This window comes from Cucumis melo, chromosome 11 (genome assembly GCF_025177605.1).
Source record: "Cucumis melo cultivar AY chromosome 11, USDA_Cmelo_AY_1.0, whole genome shotgun sequence".
Taxonomy (NCBI): Eukaryota; Viridiplantae; Streptophyta; class Magnoliopsida; order Cucurbitales; family Cucurbitaceae; genus Cucumis; species Cucumis melo.
Genome location: NC_066867.1, coordinates 11,125,811 through 11,148,034, shown reverse-complemented (window position 1 = coordinate 11,148,034; position 22,224 = coordinate 11,125,811). Strand labels below are relative to the sequence as shown.

Genomic DNA, 22,224 nt, shown 5'->3' with positions numbered 1-22,224 from the left:
ATGTCGTTTTTAAACCGACATTAAAGCCCAACCGACATTAAAGGGCTTCAATAACACCATCAAAGATGTCGGTTGAAAACTGACATTAAAGGCTTTTAATGTCGTTTTTAAACCGACATTAAAGAGGCCTTTAATGTCGTTTTTAAACCGACATTAAAGCCCAACCGACATTAAAGGCCTTTAATAACGCTCACAAAGATGTCGGTTGCCAAGTGACATTAAAGGCCAAAATTCTTCTAGTGTTTTCTCCGACGTTTCGTGCAAGTCGATGAAGCTAGAGTCGGGCAAAACTTATGGTCTATGTGTTCGGTTCGCGTGTCGGCTTTGCTTATCCCGATGTAGTATTGTCGACACTCTCCCTAACATGGCTCTCTACGTCAAAGGAGCCATTCCCAACTCGTTTTGTGGTTTTTACCGACCCATGTATGCGTCAGGATAACCCTACTTCTTGTAGTGAAGGACGTGAGAAGATCAAACTTGGTTTTATTTTATGCAAAGTGAAGTTTAAGAGTTGTAATTTGTTTCTTATTATTTCTGTAAGTGTTAAGTTAATAAAGAGGAGTTTAAGTTATTTCGTTATTCCATTGTATTTTCCTTGAGTTGTAAGCCTAGTTGAGCTTGTAAAAGTGTTAGGCGACGAAGTTAGGCTGAAAAGTTGCTTTTTCGCTTCAAAAGTTGTGAAGGTCTCTAAAGCTCAATGGAAGAGCTTCGCGAAGAGACAAGAAGAAGAGTTCTTCCGTTAATTAGGTGTTTAGTGAATGATTTTGCGAGAGGTATGCTTTGAATGTCTAGGCGGCACGCCCTCAATTTGATGGCATGATGTGATATTTGGGGTGGGACGTAACATAAATCATGTATGAACTTATTAAGTATAGATTAGATGGCTAGAAAAGAGCTGAGTGGCAATTTTTCAATTTCATTTATTTGTCTACAAGTAAAATAATGGACTTTTGCTGTGATGATGTGTGTCAAAATTTAATTGACTAAATTATCTCATTCAACAAATAGTTATTATATTGACAATTTTCCCTACTGCTATAGTATTAGATATTTTTTTGCGACCCACATAGCATTAAAAAAATATGTATGAAGACATGTTTATATTGTGAACAAATTGATGAGAGTATGGTACTCACATAGTATTAAAATTTTCCAGCAGTAAGCATGTAAGAAAGGTTTAGTCTACTTAAGCTAGTTACTATATTCTAGTCTAGGCACATGTCCTTGTTCCTATTTTTGTTGGCTTTCTGTACATCATTGACAAGAAGTATGAGGAGTAGTGATATAAATAGAAGATAACTAGCTCCTTTAAAAGGGTGTTGAATTACTTATCAAGTCAAAATCATAAATTAATGGGTAACAGTAAATTTAATATATTTTTATATATAATCTAACAAAGAGGTCACAATCACTCAAAATAAATGGACTTGGACAAACATGAGAGCATACGTATGCAACACCTTTGACTGAGAGTTTAGAAGCTTAAATCTACCACCCTCTACATATAATTGAGGCTATCAAATAAAATAAAAATACTAGCTACCATCCATCGTCGCAAAGTATCTAAGTTAATTCACGGTTGTTCTTTGGCACAAAAGCACAAACAACAATGCTAAGGCAGCTGATTTGTAGATGGTGCTGAAAGGAAGTCCATATCTTCCTTTACCAAACACAAAGATTCCCTTTAAAAATGGCCAAAAGCATAAAACTAACCATACACTACAAATCACCTCAAGCACTGTATTTCTCATTCTCCCAGCTTGTCTTATGAAGCTCATAAGCAAAGCAATAAGTTGGAGCAATAAAAGGGTCGTCGCTGGCACAAACATTGCGGACTCATCAAACATGAAATGCCCCACCAAGTCTGCCTCACAATATGTCTCTTTCTTTGTTACTTCGAACACAACTTCCCTTACACCCAAAAACTTTAGAACCACATTCCCTAATCCAAACAACCATGCACACATTGTGTTTACCCTTCCCATTCTTTGGTTATTCCACCAAGCTCTTATTGATTGTCCTGTTTCTTTGTATAGTAATAATTGTTGAAAGTTGTAAATGATGAACAGAAAAATTGGGATGGAGATTGATCTTTCTTCCATCTGCATATGCAATTAGAAAATAAGTGAGCTCCGTTGTCAAATCACTAATCAACAAAAGTTGGCTTCTTAAAAGCTGACAATATAATTTTAATTAATATATCAATACTTTAACATATACTTTCTCATTTGTGAGCTTTAAAGTTATAATAGAAAATGATATTGCCGTATGATTTTACTTCACTAAATACTATGTTAAATCTATGGAGGATCTCATATAAGAAAGATGGAAAGGATCTCGCAAAGCCAACATTCAACTTGTTTTATATATGAATTAATAGATTGCATACGTATTATTAAGAACCCGATTGGTAATCACGTATGCTCCATTTAGCAACCATCTGGTTTTTAGTTTTAGAATTTTGAAAATTAAGCTAGTAATTAAACACTACTTTTAATCTAAATTAAAAATTTGTCATCCACTTTCTAGTAGTATTCAAAGAAAAATCACATCTATAAGTTACAATTTCCATCTATTGGTTTTTATGGTTTATTATCATACATTCTTGGAGTATTTTCAACATCAAAACAAAAATCTTAAAACTAAATGAAAAGTAGTTTAAAAAGCTCGTTTTTGTTTTCAAAAATTGATAAGAGAATTCAAATACTGATGTAGGAAATACAATAACCATGAGTAAGAAATTGTAAGAAAATAAACACAACTTTATTTTTAAAAGAAGGAAGAAAATGGTTACCAAATAAAGTATCAAAAAGTTGTTTTTTGAATTTCACAACGAATTCAAATACTATTGATTTATTGAAGAAATCATATAACCATGTATAATTTAAAATTTAGGAGAAAAAAACTCATAAATTTCAAAAATAAAAAACCTAATAATTAAACACTATATTTTTGAAAAACCAATCCATGCATGTATCGAAAACATAAAAAGCTAACAATGAATTTGTACTTACATTCGGGAAGAAAGAGGAGTTAGTGATGAGACAATAGGGTGGAAGTAAAGCATAGGAAAGCTCTGGAATGGAACGAAGGCCCCAAGTGAGGAGCCATAAGTAGGCTGCACATTGCTTCCATTGTAGCTTCCCAAATAGTGTACCAAAAACAGGGAAGTGTTTGCTGAATAAAATTTCAAGTAAACCAGAGACCCATCGTTTCTGTTGAGTTAATGAAGCAACAAGTTGTGAGGCTGCACAACCTAGGAATGCTGGAGGGTTTAATGCAATGTAAATGGATCTCCACCCTCTTGTTTGAATAACTAAGCCCGTTAAAATATCCTCAGTTGTAGATCCATATATCCACCCTATCTGTTATTCCATAAAAAACGAACACCATTAATTTGGAATTTGGTTAATTAGAATACAAATAATATTATTCGACCACTCAATAATATTATTTACCACCTAAGACCTTATTTCATCATTATTTATGCGCGTTTTGTGACCTATTATCTGTGTAAGTTGGCTAAAGAAAAAAAAGAAGAAGAAGAAGAAGAAGAAGAAAGAAAACAACGAAGTCCAAATAATTATTATCTAATGATGAATCAAAATGTGTGTTTTTGAGTTGTTGAAATATAACTTTTATGAAAATGACTTCATTTTCATTGTTTTATTATCTACTCTCTAAAAATATGATTTCAATTTGAGTAAACAAACATAAATTTCAAAACCAAAACATAACCATTATATTAAGTGGGGAAAAAAATACCTTTGAACCCCAAGTAGTGTTGATCTCATAGCCACATCCAGCAACTTGTTTAGCAGCTTCAAGATTATCATTGAAAAGGCCATTTGGATGATAGCCATGTGTGGTTTCTTCAAAAGCATAACTTGCTGACTTTGCAAAACATTTTGAGTATCCAAATAGTTTCATTAATTCTTGTTCAGAAGCTTTTCCTAAAAGAGGATTAAAAACACATTTCGTATATGAAATTGAAATTGATCAGAAGAATACAGGTAGTAATGAGATTAGGAAAAGAAAGAAATTAAAAGTCCGTAAAGTTTACCGTCCATGAAATGTGTGGTGTGGTGAGGAAATTGGCCATATAAAACATTTCGTCTATGGAAACATCCAGTCCCGTTATAGAGAGGTCCTTGAAGTCCCATGACCCCACGTGAATAGTACTACAAAACGTATCCATACATTTCTTTTAACACTTATTCCAACATACGATGCATATTTATTTATGAGTTATGGGGAATGACAAAAAATTTGGTTATCGTCTACATTCTTTCATAGTGATTTGGTGGAAGTGATATATATGGAACAACCAGAGAGATTGGAAGTAAAAAGACAAAAGACACTTGGTTGCAACTAAAAAAGAATCTATATGGGTTAAAATAAGAATCGATGCAATGAGATAAAAGAAGTTTGGTCCTTTCATGGAGGAGCATTGATAAAAGAAAACTACGCTCCTAATCACCTTGTCTTAGTTAAGAAATTCGCTAATGAAAATTTCATTATTCTTTTATATGTGTAAATGCCACATTATTATTGGTGCTTATAGCAAAATGATTATCGCAATTGAAGGAAATTGAATATTTTTTTGCTATGAAGGATTTGGAGCTAGCAAAACAAATCATTGGAATGAGAATTACCCATAATAGAAACACCGATCAATAGTTGTTCTCGTTGTAGAAGAAATATATTGAGAAGGTTCTTAAATGGTTTTGTATGGGAAAAATGGCTACGAAATCCTATCAAGATCAATTCCAAACATAGCCCTTGAAATGAGAAAGAGAAGGAAGACATGAAGAGACTTTCGTACTCCTCACCATTAGAAACTTGATGTATGTGATGGTTTGTAGTAGGAAGATTAGATATGTCTGACCTAGTTGGCATTGTTAGTCAATTCCCTCCAATTCAGACAAAGAACATTAAAATAATGCAATCAAATGTGAAAAAGTAAAATGGATTATTTTACTTAAAAGTTGTTACTTTGGTCAAAGGCTAGGTTGTAAACTAGGGGAATAGTGAGAAAAATGAACACAATAACTTTGATAATCCAATTCGGTGAGTATCATCTACTTTCGGAGAACTTTTATCCTCAAATTAAGACATTAATCTATTAAGATTCAAATGAGTACAATATTGTAAGAATGCTATACATCACTATATTAATCTAGATATCCATATGACTCTCCACTAGATCGATACTCTTTACTTCTTACTAACTAGATATCGGGCTTCCCTTAATTCAATATTTGCTAGCTTCTTCAACGTTAAGCTCCTCTGATTTAGGTAATAGAAGCTTCTAGTTATCAAAGCTTTCTTTAATCTCTTATCATGGATCGATTTTAGATAGGTAATATATTCTTCATGAAAGTATTTGTTTAGTTGAAGGTAAAGATTTACCTTCCAATCAAGATTCTACTATTCTTGAATAATTTCGAAGGAGAGTGAAATAACTGGGCAGAGTTTGTTGTACTTCAAAAGGAAATTGGAGAAACATGTTAAGAGATTTATTGTTAAAGATATGAAAGATTTTGATCAAAAGAACTTGAGAAAACTTTAAGAAAAAGAAATTAAAATATCTTCTTGTGAGGGAGAAAAAGCCAACAACTGCCGATCAACAAAATCCATAAAAAATTTGGATTGATATACTTTTGGAAAATAATTCTTAAAATTTATGGTTAAAAAAGATATAGCAAAATAGATTTTTAGATATCTCAAAGATACTTGAAGATTATAGATTACAATGATGGAATTTGTTGAACTCCATAAATGATGAATGACCTAACTGTAAGGCCTTTCAAATTTGATGGAGAAGTAGAGAAACTTGCAAAGCCAAGCTTCTCTCATGGATCTTTCGATTTTCTCTGAAAAAGAAAAGAAAAATGAACAGAAAGGCATGAGATAGGAAAACAACGGTGAGATAGAGAGTGATGCGAGGCAGAGGAAGGAGAGGAAAAGAAGTACTGATTATTGTCTTCAATATCGCTATGGTACAGTTCGTGTCGTAGCCGATTGCAGAAAGTAGTTTGTTTCTCTTTACTTGATAAAGGGCAGTTTCATGCATCTTTATTTGTTTGCCAATCATATATTTTGTTATGGGTCGTTGTATTCTCTCAAGAGAAGAAACTATTGGTAGCCCATTATAATTATTGTGGAAGTTTTTAAGAAAATGTGTAAATTAAACCCAATATCTCTCTAAGTAATTATGTTGATAGAAATAGGTTTAGGCTGACGAAAATTCATGTGTTAGGAACAGAAAAATGTTTTTGTAGTATATTCTGAATGATATAAATCATGGTACTCATTCAGTTATACCTAATTTTTGAAGTCAATTACGTGGTTCATTAACTTATGGTATATGTTTACTTTGTAAAATAGATCGTCAAGCGATTCTAGGACCTAGCGTAGAGCCAAATATTCCTGTTTCTAGTTGTATGTATCTTGTTTTAATTATGGAATTACAAAAGATAGGAAAATTTAAATGTACATATAATAAAATAAATTAAAATGGAAATTACCTGGAATACAACCACTAGTTGATTTCCAAAGGGGTCATCCTTAAGGCCATCGTAGAAGCATTGGGGAGTTTGAACATATCCGATATCTTCCAAATCATCTTTCGAGTTGAGAAATACACACATTGCATGTAATACAACTTGGGGATTATTGGCAAACATGTCGCAATCCACGTTTAATATGTATGGAGCATTTGTTAATACACCAGACACTCTTGTCTACAATATTTAAATCATTCAAATATCATATTATATAAAACTTTTAATATGTATGTATAAATAAGCATGATAAATACTAGGTTCAATCAAAAGTTAGAATTTAATAATAATGTCTATACATTTTAAAATCTAAATTTAATCATGATAAAGTCTTCGAAATAGCTTTTAACATTTGATAAAATTATTTTTCCATAGTTAATTTCTATTGCATGAACTGTTATGAAAATTATCAACACAACAAAAAAGGAAAACATATATGTATATAGATCTGAGCCCAACGAATTCACATTGTCTTCTTAAAACAAATTTATTCACTCTAGTGCTTGAGTTTTGAGAATCACCTTTCTTCTAAGAGTAGCACCCCGTCTAGAAGATCAGCGAACAAAACTTTATGGATCTACCGAACGTGAAGATCGTGAATAATGGAGAGAAAATCTTTTTGGAAGAAGACAAATAATTATGGAAAATTTTCTCTTCTCTAATCAAATAGAAAATGACTGTATTTATAGATCAATTATTCGTGGCCATTCGAAAAGTTGTGTCGTTTTTCTATAATACTTTTCATGAAGTGATGCATCCACTCATGATGCATATATTCATGAAGAAACACAACTAGTTATTAGTTTTCATGAAGTGATGCAACAATAACCATTTATTCCAACAATCCCCCCATAAATGTTATGTTGACAAATGGAAGAAAATAAGTGTTCGATATTTTTCAATGGAGAACCTACATGAGGATAAGTAGTATAAACTTTGAATTTTCCCTAGTGAACATCAATCGAGTTTACTTGGTTAACCAGTGGACATGATGCGTTGAACAATCAACCATTCTAGAGCAAACTAAAATAATAGATATCACACAACTTCTCATTATAACTAAGTTTGCTCTTATGATTGTGTTAATTTTGGCCTTGAACATCGTCTGGTCTCATGAGTGTTTTAGAGAATTCGCCTTAAAATTCTCATAGAAGCGGTCCCTTCAAATTCACAGAGGTGATTCCTGTACAGAACATCGTATATGCTCTATTTTTATTAATAATTATCAGTTACAGAAATCATTAAAAGCATGATGCTTACCCTAAAATCATACTAGCACTACTTTATCATTCGTAGAATGGGTGAAAGATTTTAATGCAATGCTCATTATGTTATCTAGAGATCAGTTTTCCCATTTAACCTAGATCTTGAGATCTCCAGTCAACTAGGTTGGGTTGCCTCTCTGGGTAACTTCATATTATTGGCTTTAATCCCATTCCTTTTTATGAACTTTCAACCAACTCCCTAGTTAGGCCTTTAGTAAGTGGATCCGCAATATTATCTTTTGACCTCACGAAGTCAATCGTGATAATTCCACTAGAAAGTAGTTGCCTGATTGTATTACGTCTTCATCGTATATGACGAGACTTACCATTATACATAATATTTTGTGCCCTTCCAATAGCTTCCTGGCTATCACTATGTATACATATTGCAGGCATCAGTTTATACCAATTAGGAATATCTTCCAAAAAATTAGGAAGTCATTCTGCTTCTTCTCCATCCTTGTCTAGAGCTATAAATTCAGATTCCATTGTGGATCGTGCTATATATGTTTGTTTTGAAGATTTCTAAGATACAACCTCACCTTCAAAGGTAAAAATGTAAACCCTTGTGGATTTGGAGTCTTTAGTGCTCGGTATCCAGTTGGCATCACTATAACCTTCAAGTACAGCAGGATAGCAAGTATAGTGTAATCTATAATTTTTAGTATACTTTAAGTATCCCAAAATTCTCAAAATAGCTTTCCAATGATCTTAACTTGAATTACTTGTATAGCGACTTAACTTTCTTACAGTATAAGCTATATCAGGATCTGTACAACTCATGATGTACATTAATGATGAGAGAGTATTCTAATTATGCTATACTATCTCCATTATTTTTACCTAAATGGAGACTAGCATCAATTGACGTCTTTGCAATCATAATGTCATGTTTTTTATATTTCTTCAACATTGTATCAACATAATATGATTGTGACAACACTAATCCTTGTGGGGATCTAGAAATTTTAATACCTAGAATAACATCTGCGATACCCTTGTCTTTCATCTCAAATTTATTGCCCAACATTTGATTGGTAGTTCTAATAATGTTAATATTGCTACCTTTATTTAGCCATTATTATACTGTCAAATTTTTTATGCCATTGTTTTTGTGCTTGTTTTAGTCCATAAAGAGACCTAATTAATTTACAAACCTTTCTTTTCTTGACTGGGGGAAACAAACCTTTCAGGTTGTTGCATGTAGATCTCTTCATCCGACTCACCATTTAAAAATGTTGTTTTGACATCCATCTAATGTATCTCAAATCCATGCAAAGTTGATATTGCTATGAGCATGCGAATGGAAGTAATTCTAGTAACTAGAGAGTATGTATCAAAATAGTCAAGTCCTTCTTGTTGCTTGTAACCTTTGGCGACAAGTCTTACCCTATATTTATCTATTGACTCATCAGTCTTCATTTTTCGTTTGAAAATCCATTTGCAACCAAGTGGTTTACTTCCTAATGAAAGATCAACTAGCTCCCAAGTATGGATATGCATGATGTACTCAATTTCACTATTCACAGCCTCTTTCCAATATGGAGCTTCCGGAGAGGACATGATCTCTTTAAATGTTTGAGGTTTGTTTTCTAACAAATATGTTAAAAAATCAGGCCCAAATGATTTTGAAATCCTTATCCTTTTACTTCATCTGAGTTCTTCAACAAGGATTTTGTAACCTTGTAACCTTGAGATTCACTCGTTATAGCATCCTTTTACTTCATCTATTTTGAGATTCACTCGTTATAGCATCAAAAGAACGTTTTTGTAACCTTGCTTCACAATACATTTTGTGTGGAAAAACATTCTCAAAGAATGTTGCATTCCTTGATTCCATGATTTTATTAACATGTATATCTGAGGTATTTGATTGATGAACTAGAAATCGATATAAACAACTGTTGCTAGCATAACCAATGAATATGCAATCAATAGTTTTTGGTCATATTTTAACTGTTTTAGGTTTAGGCACTGCAACCTTTGTTAGGTACCCTCACACTTTTAAGAATTTGTATGAAGGTTTTCTTCCTTTCCATTTTTAATAAGGAATATTTTGTGACTTCTTATGAGGTATTCTGTTTAATAAGTAATTTGTTGTCAACAAAGCTTCTCCCTACAGACACTAGAAGAAATCTAGTCTTTAATGTCGGGTGAAAAAAATGAAAAATGGGCTTTAATGTCGTTTTTCAAAAGGCGGATGTTTAATGTCGGTTTTAAACCGACATTAAAGATAGAGCTTTAATGTCGGTTTAAAACCGACATTAAACACCCTGCTTTTTTAGAACTGACATTAAAGCCCATTTTTATTTTATTTTTATTTTTATTTTTTAATTTTGTAAAAATTCAACTTTCTCTCTCTTACTTTACTCTTTTCTCAAACCCTCCCCACACTATTTTTCATCTTTCTCAAATTTCTTTCACCCTTCTCAATCTCGATCACTTTCTTCCCTCTCTTCTTCGATAGCTGCTCAATCTCATCACTTTCCGACCGGCTCTACCACTTACTTGAACTACTTGACCACCGCAACCACCGGCACAGCCCATGTCGAACTTCCGTCTTCACTATCGCTTCTTTTCAGTTACTCTTTATCTTCTTCTCCTTTCATTTTCTCTCTCTTTCAGCCATTCGTAGGACGTTGATGATGAATCCGATCAAGATTCTCTGGTCTCTCGCTTTCAACGCTACCTCAGAATCTAAACCGCACATCCAGATCCCGATTACGCCTCCGCCGTCGCCTTCCTCAGATCTTAAGAACAAGAAATCGGTCTCCATATGCAGGCACTCGAGTTCGGTCCAGGTAAGCCTCTTCTTCTTGTGACTTGGTATGGATCATACACAGGCACAGAAGTCGCCTCCGCTAATCCTCCATCTCCCAGACCTGTAGCAGCCAACCGCGCGCAGCCATCTGAGCCGATTGTTGTGACGAAGGTGGATACTGAAATACAGGGGGTGCGGAAGGTGGAGGAGGTTAGCGATAGTGATGGCGATGGCGATGTAGAGAGTGCCGATGGCGGTAAGGTTGGGCGAGGACGGAAGTTGATGGATAGTTTATCGATTAAGAAAATTAAGGAGGAATTGAGGAAGAAGATCTTGTTAGGGTTTAGAATTTGTGGATTTGCCTTCTGTTTGGTCTCGGTTTCGGCTATGGCTTCTGATAAGGATCAGGGCTGGGCTTTGGATTCATTCTATCGCTATAAGGAATTCCGGTAATCAATTCGTTCAATGAAACCATTTCTTCCTATTGAAATTTCTTATGCAATTTCCTTCTAACTTCAATTGAATTGGATATTCTAAAATTGATTCAATTTGGGAATTTCATTAAATTTGTAGGTACTGTATGGCAGTGAATGTTATTGGATTTGTTTACTCTGCACTTCAATCCTATGATCTTGTCTATTTTCTCTCTACTGGAAAACACATGATCCGTAATCACTTCAAGCAATACTTCGATTTCTTCATTGATCAGGCAAGTTTCTATTTTGGCTTGAAATTGGGTTTCTGAATCTCAATCTTTTTCATTATTAATTCTATGACAATCTCAGTACCTAACCCAAAATACATCACACTCAACACATTGGATGGCTAAGATTAGGCCAATAGTTTAGTCCTGAATTTAGATGACATTATTGTGTACCGATTATGATAGCTTATAGGACCGCATTATTTAAGACATTCACAATGTTCTATCAATAGGATTTAAGACATTATTTAAGACATTACAAGGATGTTTTTTCTTTTTTATTCCCTGTCCTGCAGTTCATCTTGGCGGCCCTCGTTTAATAACCAAGTTTTTACTTCATATTACGACCTCAATGACTCATTTATTATACTTTCGGGCTAGTTTTGTTCTAATGTTTTGGGTGCCTCTTGGTTAACTAATGATCTCGGATTTATTAGCCAAGACAGGAATCTCTAGTCTAAAGAGGTTTAGAGCAAAAGCAACAAAAGAAACCGTTAAATGGCTAATTTGGACACTATAATGAGAGGCAGCTGTAGCTTATTTTCTTTTGCTCTACAACATTCCAACGAGATCCCACACTTGTCATCAAAGTATTCCTGATTGAAAAAGGTCTTGAGGGAATATACTTGGTTTCAGCAACAAAAACAGGTTGTCTAACAGTACACGACTTTGAGAGTCTTTATTTGCAGACTATTGAAACAGGTGACTATTGTACTTCATGTTCTGTTCTTCAGTTAGTTTGTCTACGTTTCTTTTCTTTTTGTTCTATGCTTCATAGGAAAAATAGTATGCATGTTTTTACATAGTACATATATATCTCTGAACAGAGAACATTTGAGTATTTTGATTGCTAAAGTACCTTCCTTCTACTAATAGGCTTAAGTGAAGATGAGAACAAACAATTACTGCACCTTTCCCTAAATGAACAGCTCGACTTTGTACGGTGGAATCCTGCCAACCAAGATGAGGTTCTTGCTCAATTCATTTCCTTGTAATTATGTGAATACAATTTTTACTCAATACATGGCTATGGTAGTTCAATGAATATTCTAAATAATTGGTTGTTATTCTAATGCCAAGATCAATTTCCTAGTTGTTTCCTTGCTTGATGTAATTACAAAAGGATTTGTGTGAAGCAATCTAGTTTGATGCTGTGAACTATTAAAGATCACAAAAGAATTATATATTCTGAATTCTAAAATATAGAACTTACCTATAAAAGATCACATTGAAGTGTTAAGACCCTTGTAATGCGTGGGGACTATGAAAGAGCCAACGAAATCTTACCTTCAATTCCCAAGGAGCATCGTAACAGGTAATAGTCCAAAGAGTTTAAAGTTTTTCATTGAAGTGTTGATAATATTTTGCTGTTCAATAATATTTGCTTTCTAGCCTAGCTTGTACATGATAAGCTTGTACAAAGTCTTGGAGTGGGAGTTTGTTCTTGGTTGTGCCCGATGGATTTCAACTTTTCTTTCTAGTAAAGTTAGGTGTATGATAATTGATCCTGTTCTTTGCTAGTGTGGCCCATTTCTTGGAAGCACGAGGTATGATAGAGGAAGCCCTGGAAGTAGCTACTGATCCAGAGGAGTATCCTAATTTATTTAATGATTGGCAAGTTGCACTTTCTGTTGAATCTAGAGCTGCACAAGACAGGTAAAAGTTTGTTTTCTTCTGTTTAGGGTTGCATTTGTTTTTCACATCATTATGTGCACCTGCCAACGGAAGTGCACAAATGCATGTGCAAAAAAAAACAACAAATTTATAATTCATTCGAAGTTTTGGATTACAAGGTTTTTCTGTTTTGATGTCTTTTACAGGGAGTTATCACTAAACAAATGACTGCAATAGAAGAAATGGTTGCAAGTGAGTAAAATTAGCCAGACCCTCATCTTTGTGACAAGATCTTGAAGTTAGTCATTTGTGAAGCGTTCTAGTTTTCTATTAGTTGCAGTTTTAGTTATTGCTCTCTCAATATATTCTTTTTCTTTTTTTTTTCAAAGGATGATCAGTGTAATAATTAAGCTTCATAATTTCTGTGTTTGGATCCAAGTTGTATATAAATGTACACATTATTAAGATTTCATTTTGTATATGTACAAGTAAAAGATTTCATTTTTAACTATTTGGTGTCATACAAAATGGACAATAATGCAAGAATTTAATAAAAATAAATTTAAAAAAACGACATTAAAGACATCATTAATGTCGGTTTCAAAACGACATTAAAGCTATTAAAGATGAACCGACATTAAAGGCCTTCAATAACACCTTCAAAGATGTCGGTTTATAACCGACATTGAAGGCCTTTAATGTCGGTTCATAACCGACATTAAAGATGTCTTTAATGTCGGTTATAAACCGACATTAAAGTCCAACCGACATTAAAGCCCTTTAATAACGCTCGCAAAGATGTCGGTCGCCAAGTGACATTAAAGGCCTTTAATGTCGGTTTTAAACCGACATTAAAGGCCAGATTTCTTGTAGTGAGATTTTGGGGAAAACCTGAATGTATAAGCATTGCGTTTATCATTTTCTTAAGTGTTCGATTTTTTCGTTCAGCAATTCCGTTGGATTGAGGTGAGTAAGAAGCAGTAGTTTGGTGAATAATGCCATGCATGTTTTGAACAAAATTGTTCAAAAGGAGAACCATATTCACCACCTCGATCACTTTTTTATAAAGCCACTTCAATTGCCTCATCTTTTCTTTTCAGCAGATAAACATAACAATATCTTATGCAATCATCTATAAATGTAATAAAATACGTTTTTCCACCTCTAGTTTGCCCAAATTTCAAGTCTTAAATATTATCACTGTAGTTAACTCTAAAAGTTTGATCATTCTCTCAGTGGAATGAAAAGTTGCTTTGGTCATTTTTTGTTCCACACATACTTCACATCTATGATTTGTATCAAAAGTGAATTTTCGAATCAAGTTCATATTAATCAGCCTACGCAAAGAATTGAAGTTGACATGTCCTAGTTTGTCATGCCAAACAAATGACTCAACAATATAAGCAAAAGTAGATACTTTATTATTATTAATACTTTATTATTATTATTAATACTTTTGGGTACAACTGTGAGTACATTTAATTTAAACAGACCATAACTCAGATAACCTTTCTAATATACATCTCATTCTTAGAAAGTACAAATTTATCAGATACAAAGACCAACTTAGATTCATTCTTACTAAGCAATGAACCAGAAACTAAGTTCTTGCGAATGTCAGGAACATGAAGCACATTGATGAGAGTGAGTTCCTTGCTAGAGGTCATCTTAAGAATCACTTTTCCTTGTCCTTCGACCTTTGACGTAGAGGAGTTACTAATAAAAAATTGCTCTCTATTAGAGACTGGCACATATAAAGTGAAAATATTCTTGTTGGCACAAATATGATGAGTAGCACCAGTGTCTATCCACCATTTATTGGAATTGCCCACCATGTTGCATTCTGAAATGACAACACAAAAGTCAATATCTACAACATCACCTGATACTTCATCAACTTTTGTGATATGAACTTGAGCATGTTTTTTTTTTTAAGTTCTTTGGCTTACGACAATCCTTAGATTGATGTCCCATTTTGTTGCAATTGAAACACTTGCCTTTGAACCTTTTTGTGAATCGTAGTTTTTTATTTGAACCTTCACAAAAAAAAAAAAAAAATCATTTTCTTGTTACTTTGTGGTCTATTTTCCACAATGTTGGCCTTGGGATCTATTGTACAATCCATAGTACACTTTTCTGCTTTTCTATTATTCTCTTCAATCCCAAGTCGAAATACAAGTTCCTCAAGATTTATCTCTTTACATTTATGCTTGAGATAATTTTTGAAGTCCATCCATGAGGGTGGCAATTTTTCAATTATTGATGCTACCTGAAAAGACTCACTCAAAGTCATATTCTCAGCATGTATATCATGTAGAATTACCTGGATTCCCTGAATTTGACTGATTAGAGTTTTGGAGTCCAACATTTTGTAATCCAGCAATTTTCCAACAATAAATTTCTTTGCACCCGAAACTTCAGTTTTGTACTTCTTCTCTAATGAAGTCCAGAGATTTTTTTGCTGAATCAACACTACTATACACATTGTACAGCGTGTTGTCTAATTAATCCATTCAAAATATAATTCTTGCAAAGATATTCTGCATGTTTCCATGCATCAACTGCAAGTTGCTTTTTTTTTGTCGGTTTCTTCCTTAAGTAAAATGAGAGCATCTTCGGTGAGAAACTTTGCCAAATTTAAAGTGGTGAGATAGAACAACATTTTTTTGTTTCCAACATTTGAAATCAACACCACCAAAATTTTCAAGTTTCTCCCATGGACAATACCGGTTACAAGAACTGAATTAAAGTTTGTTGAAGTTATTTCTTTAAAACAAAATAAATGTAAACAAGTAATTAAAAATTATCTCACAGTCAAACTAATACAGAGAAGGAGAGGGCAAAAAAAAATAAAAACACGCAAGTTAAGGCTACTGTGATATTAAATAAGAGGAAACGAATCTAAACAATATATACAAAACAAACTAAATTATATATATATACACACACACATATGGAACCAACTAACATAGAGGAATGAAGAAAAAAATATCCAAACAAATGAAAATAATACTGAGACATAAAAGATATGGATCCTTAAAAAAAATATATAGAGGCATACTAAATTGTTTTATTGTGTGAATGATTGGAAAAATAAATAAAAGAAAAAGAAACAAATTCTTAATAGATATCCTTAAACAAAATTTGGGTAGAAATCAAAATTTAGTCCAAAATTACAGTAATGCAGTACACAATCTCACAATCAAATTGATATATATATATATATATATAGATCAAAATCTCATAAACCCATCGATAGTAGCATAGAACTAGATTTGAATTTTTTTTTTTTTGTAATTTAATATTTCAATTTTTGAAATATTAAACAGAACCAGTAAACTTAATATTAAACTTCAGCAAATCAATGTTTGAAAAATTAAACAGAAACCAATAAACTTAATATTAAACTAAATTAATATTGACATACTGTGATGGAAAATACAAATGATGAAGAAAGTCACTGTGTTTAAACCATTTCAACACATATGAAACCACTGTGAAGAAAATCTAAAAAACCATTATGTTTTGTTTTAAATTCGAACTAAAGAAGATGTACTAAAATTTGTGTTAAGATTGTTATGAAAATTATCAACACAACAAACCGATTTCTGCTATTATGGATTTTGATTGAGAAAAGAAAGATGATTGAGTGAAGTTTCTATGGTCCTTTGCCTAGTCTCTGTCCACAAGTGAAGGCTCCGCACCCGAGCCTTTTAGACTCAGCGAAAGTCTCTTTCTTCATTGAGGCACGGTTTGAAAATATGAGAAGTCCTGAGCATAGCCTTTATTTGAGGTGAGCTAACGCAACTCCGTGAACCTGTGGCTCAAATCAATTCCATTCACAAATCCCACAAGAAGAGATTAATATGGTAGAATGAACAAGTCCTTCGCAAATTCTTTGGTCCTAACTCATATTGCATTGAGCCTCTCCTGACAGTTGAGCCGCTTCCGCTTCTAAAGAATCAATGATAAAAGGTTTCAGTTTGTCCGTTACGCGGAGCTACGGAGAAATCAATGAACAAGGTTGTAATTGAGCGATTCCATCTTCTTTTCACCTTGTTCATTGAGACGGTTGTTTAAGTAGTTTCCATTAGAAAAGTAGAAGCTTTTTCTGCACCCTCGAACGAAGAGCATTAGGCTTGTACAGTATCCATTACACATAATCGAGAAATTACCTGGCCATATTCTTGCCTCAACCGCTTCGATCCTCACCGCTCAGTAGGTTTGACTGCGGAGGCTCAAACCTTTGTTCAATGATTCAGTCTCACCTCAAATTCTTTGTTCTTTGAGCATCTGAACCTCTGTTTTTGCTTCAGAGTATTAAGATCGGAGGACCCATCCTTCATCGAATTCCTCCTGGTCAACTAAGCAGACGGGAAATCCGGAGTGAATACAATTCAAAGAGGTATTCTCCACTAGCTTTCTTACGAATCGAATCATCAAAGGGCCCGTCTCGCTTTCATGATATAGATCTGAGCCCAACAAATTCACGTTGTCTCCTTAATACAAATTTACTCACCTTAGTGCTTGAGTTTTGAGAGTAATTGTCTCCCAAGATAGAACAGATTACCTTTCTTCTAAGAGTAGCACCCCGTCTAGAAGATCAACGAACAAAACTTTGTGGATCTACCGAAGGTCAAAATTCTAGATAATGGAGAGGAAATCGATTCGGAAGAAGACAAATGACTATGGAAATGTTTCTCTTCTCCAACCAAATAAAAAAGGACCGTATTTATAGACTTATTCATGGTCATTTGAAAAGTCGTGTCCTTTTTCTATAATACTTTCATGAAGTGATGCATCTACTAATGATGCATCCATTCATGATACATTCATGAAGAAACACGAACAATAACCATTTATTCTGACATGAACTTGATGTAAAGCATACAAACACAGCGGAAATACGGATCAAAAATTTACCCTAGATGCATCTAAACTAATTTAGATGTGAATCATGCTTAAGACACCCTAATTACACTAATTAGGGTTAAAAGAAAACATTACCTTTGAAGCTCTCGATCCTCCAATTCTTCTCGAAAACTCCTCACGATCACGAATCTGGGACCACCACTAGTGTTGACCCGCTATTCTCAAGACTCATAACCGGGTTGTGGGACTCGTTAATTGAAGGAATTAGAGAGAGATGTGGAAATTTGAAGGGAATTAGGTTGAGATAGGTATAATTTTTAAAGAGAGAAAAAATGATTTTGAAATTAAAAAATCATCAAAATGGCCAAAAGTTTTTTTCAAATTTAAAAGAGGACTATTTATAACCTAATTACATGCAAAATTGCATGTAATTATTTGGCCAAAATTTCAACACCTAGCATTCCACTAACATTTAGTGGAATTAATCATTATTCCATTTTCTCTTAGTGGGCTTGGTGTCATAACCACATAAGCTTCCAGAAAGCTCACCAAGAGTTAGTAGAATTATCCAACAAAATGTTGGATTTTCCCACTAACTTTGGTCAAGGTGTAAAACAGTATTTTGACCCAGCCGAGATTACGAAAAACCTGTGAAGGATTAACTTACTGATCATAGTTATATCATATGAACAGAAATATATCTATAGTGAGGGGAGTGCAACTACGAGACTTTAGTGGAATGACTCGTTAGTTAACGAATGTTGATTAGCTTGGCCAGTTAATCTCGGATCGTTGGAGGCCATGATCTATTGATACATTAGGTTCCTCTGCTAGCTCATAAGAAATTAACTTAAAACAACATGTTGGAATAATTCGAATTGTTTGATTAATGTAAAGAGACAGAAATCGACAACTATATGTGATATAGTCGTCGATTATAGCTTTAAGTAAGAGTTTTATGTTTAAATGTGATTTAAATGTTAAACATATGAATAGGGATTCATATTCGAAAGCTCGGAATTAATGGAAATGGTCAAAATTATAAAAAGTCAAAATGTTGACTTTTGACTTTAAAAAGTCAAACTTTGACCGGATTTATATTCAAATGTGATTTGAATTTGAAAAAAATGAATACGGATTCATGTTTAGGAGGTTGGAATTAGTCAAGATGGACAAAATGGTAAAAAGCCAAAATGTTGATTTTTGACTTAAAAAAGTCACAGTTTGACTTTTACTAGAATGGTCAAATGACCATTTTGCTCCATGACCAAAATTAGTGGAAAAAACGAACAGAACTATCTATGAAAGTTAAATTAAATGGTGAGAATAAATTTTAATTATAATTTATAGAAACTAAATTACCAAAACGTTCATAGCACCAGCTTTATAATGGTGGTGATGTTTGAAACTTTTCTCCCTTGATACATATATTAGATGTGGCAATTCATCTAATACTTCTTTGTTCTCCCACAGTATCTGTAAATAAATACACACTTATAAGTTATATAAAATATGGCCACTATATATTATGTTTGTTGTGATGAGCTTAACAAAATAAATATTTGAAATCCCTTTGAGTCCAATACAAGAAACAAATATTTATTAAATATACTGATGGAAATAAAACTTACAGTTCTCATTTATTCAGTAAACAAACGAACATGATGATATGGCTTAAATGACATATGATATATACTTCATGTGATCAAAGGTTTAAATCTTTGATTGTGCAATGACAATATGATAATTTTTCATAATCAATATTATTGTGATAGATAATAAATATCAATTAATGATATTTGTTGACTAAATATGTAAGTCAAGAAACAACTAATTATTACATATCTTTCACATGTCATCTATATTCTTTCATGAGTCACTAAAAATAGTTATGACAAAATTTTTAGAATCATGTAAACCTATTTTCTCAGTAGAACGAAAAGAGGAATAAAAAGGTACCTTCCTCGACAAGAGTCGAGGATTAAAAATAACAAATTTTTTGTCCTTTCCTTTTCAAAAAAAAAAATAAAAAAATTATATAACTTCTAATTGTATTAATTAATTAAACATCTAAATCTAATAATATAAAACATTTAATTACAATCACTTTTAAAATCATTTATTCATTTTTAACTCTAGTTTGGGAAATTGTGTAAATAAATATGTTTACGGAAATTCAAGATTTGAATTAATCCAAACTCATCAAAATGGGACGAAAATGGTACTCAACTTTTCATTTCATATCTTTTATTTTTCTCATTCTTTTTGTACATTGGTTTTTTCTCTCCAAAAATAAAGCCAAGAAATGGTGAATGTTGGAAGTACTAGAAAGGATTGGCTTTATCACGGGGGAGATGGTCAATGGTGTTTGGTGTGAAAATAGAAGTAAATGAGAAATATGAGATTATGGACCATATAAACCTTTTTTTTTTTTTTTTTTTTTTTTTGAAACTTCAAACTAATTAACTAAAATCTTATCGACCAAGAGAGTTATACCTATTCTAGAACTCCCAAAGAAAAGAGAAAACGCCAAAGAAAAGGGATCACGGGTATATATAAGTAGAAGAAGAGAGGAGTACACCTTAACTATGGTGGGATGGTTATTTTTGGTGTGGAGATTGGAGAAAGCTGCCAGGTCAATTCCATCTTCTTCTTCTATACCAAATGATCTGCTTTCTTCTGCTTCCTTTATTTTTCCTTCAAGCTTCTCATACTCTACCTTCGCTTTCCATACATATAAATATTATTACTTTTCAGTCTTCAAATTACCATGGACAATTTTCAAATTGGTATCTACCTTGAATTTCAATACATAAAGATAAGTGGTTAAATATTTTTTTCCTATAACATAAAATACTTTGGTATATTTTATCTTTAAAAATAATTTTCAATAAAACGTGCATAAAAATTAAATAATAAATTATAAAAATTCAGAGATTGTCTTGATATGCTTCTTGTCAATCAATATTTAAAATCCAACAACCAAAATTAAAGTGGTTTATATCGTTAGTTGAAGAAAATAAAAGAGAGAGAGAATTTGGGTTGTGTCGTTGTCGATCATTACCTTCACCGTATACCAATCATTTAGGAATTGTGTGGAGGAAGGAAGATGAGGCGGCATTGAGTCATTCGAGAAATACCTAAACGGAGCTCTAACTTGAATTTCATATTTTTTGCAAAATGGAACCCAAATCTTTCCAAATTTCAATGCTTCTTTTAATGCATACAACGTTAGAGCAGAGCAGCCGTCGTCGGACACATAACAACCAAGTTTGTTTGCCGGATAATCCAACGCCATCAAAGACAACACGGTGTTTACTGTTATTATCGGCGGTTCCAACACCGGATCTGCCGTCGTTATAAATATATCCACCGCCGGATATTCCATCTCCCTTCAGTACACAAAAATTATTATATTTCCCTTCTTAAAGGTAGAGTGTATAGTAGTGGAAGATGTGCATGTAAGTTTAACTTTCAAAAGAGGAAAAAAAAAAGACAAATGAGTTGCTAAATCGGACTAAAGCATCCCTACACAAAATATATTTGGAATGAATTGTTAATATTAAGTAATTAAAAATATATATATTTTTAAAAAATAATTATAAATAGTGTTGTTCCACAGAGATGTAACAAATAAAAAGAAAGAGTTATGTATTTACCGTTCGAGAAGGCGTTGAGGGTAAGTTTCATAATGGACGGGGTTCCATTTGATGATAATAGTAAGAAACCAAATGAAAGAGAACCAAAATTCACAAAGGAATGCAATGATTTGGAGATAGGAGAAGCCATGATTGTAGATCAACAATACTCGATAAGCATTGAGAGAAACTAATAGGATGAATATGGTAATATCCAATACTCTTTGGGTTGGCCTCTTGATATTTGTCTTTTCGTAAAGTGGGAGAGATTTCGCCATTGATAATTTTAGAGGCAGAGTTTTTTTTTTATGGATATGGATGGATTATTCAATTTTGGTGCTGGTACAATATATATAAAAGGTGAGGGTAGAATAATAATGGTAGCTGTACCACTCATTATTAATAATATATATATATATATATATATATATATATCTTTCTTGATCTTTTTCTCTTTTTATTTTAGGGGTTTCTAGGGCTCCCATTTGAAATGGATATCCCACTTATCGACTGAGGCACATGTGCTACAAAAATGGAGTCAAAAGTTTATTTTAAAATCCACTTTTCACGTTAGAAGTATATATTTACGATCAACGATGATTTGAAGCCTGAATTTGATTATTATATTTAGTGGTTATTATAATGAATGATTTATATAATAATTAATAGGTTATAATGGTTAGTTTTAGGATTCAAATAAAGTTATATATAAATTACTACTACAAAAATATTCTCTTGACGTTTTTTAAACCGTTTAGAATGATTATTTTTTACGATTTAAAAACCGTCATTGAAGTCAATGTTA

General features: G+C 32.9%; 2 protein-coding genes across 3 annotated transcripts; one reads left to right on the top strand and one right to left on the bottom strand.

Moving 5' to 3' along the window:
* Positions 1–1,349: 1,349 nt before the first annotated feature.
* Positions 1,350–21,752, bottom strand: LOC103495982 (cellulose synthase-like protein H1). The gene is made up of 9 exons (XM_051079136.1): positions 21,441–21,752; positions 20,846–21,173; positions 20,363–20,500; positions 19,144–19,257; positions 6,531–6,746; positions 4,064–4,181; positions 3,766–3,953; positions 3,015–3,365; positions 1,350–2,102 (listed from the first exon to the last, which is right to left on the bottom strand). The coding sequence occupies exons 1-9, from the start codon at positions 21,695–21,697 to the stop codon at positions 1,569–1,571; spliced, it is 2,244 nt and encodes a 747-aa protein (XP_050935093.1). The 5' UTR covers positions 21,698–21,752; the 3' UTR covers positions 1,350–1,568.
* Positions 10,306–13,417, top strand: LOC127143869 (CASP-like protein 4A3). 2 transcript variants are annotated; one of them, XR_007815434.1, is made up of 4 exons: positions 10,306–10,378; positions 10,457–12,610; positions 12,817–12,951; positions 13,116–13,417. XR_007815434.1 is itself a non-coding variant. In XM_051079138.1 (3 exons), the coding sequence occupies exons 1-2, from the start codon at positions 10,608–10,610 to the stop codon at positions 11,335–11,337; spliced, it is 606 nt and encodes a 201-aa protein (XP_050935095.1). In that variant the 3' UTR covers positions 11,338–12,951; positions 13,116–13,417. The 2 variants fall into 2 exon arrangements, 1 of the variants encoding a protein (XP_050935095.1); XM_051079138.1 differs by lacking the exon at positions 10,306–10,378 and having other exon boundaries at positions 10,608–11,041; positions 11,166–12,951.
* Positions 21,753–22,224: the final 472 nt, after the last annotated feature.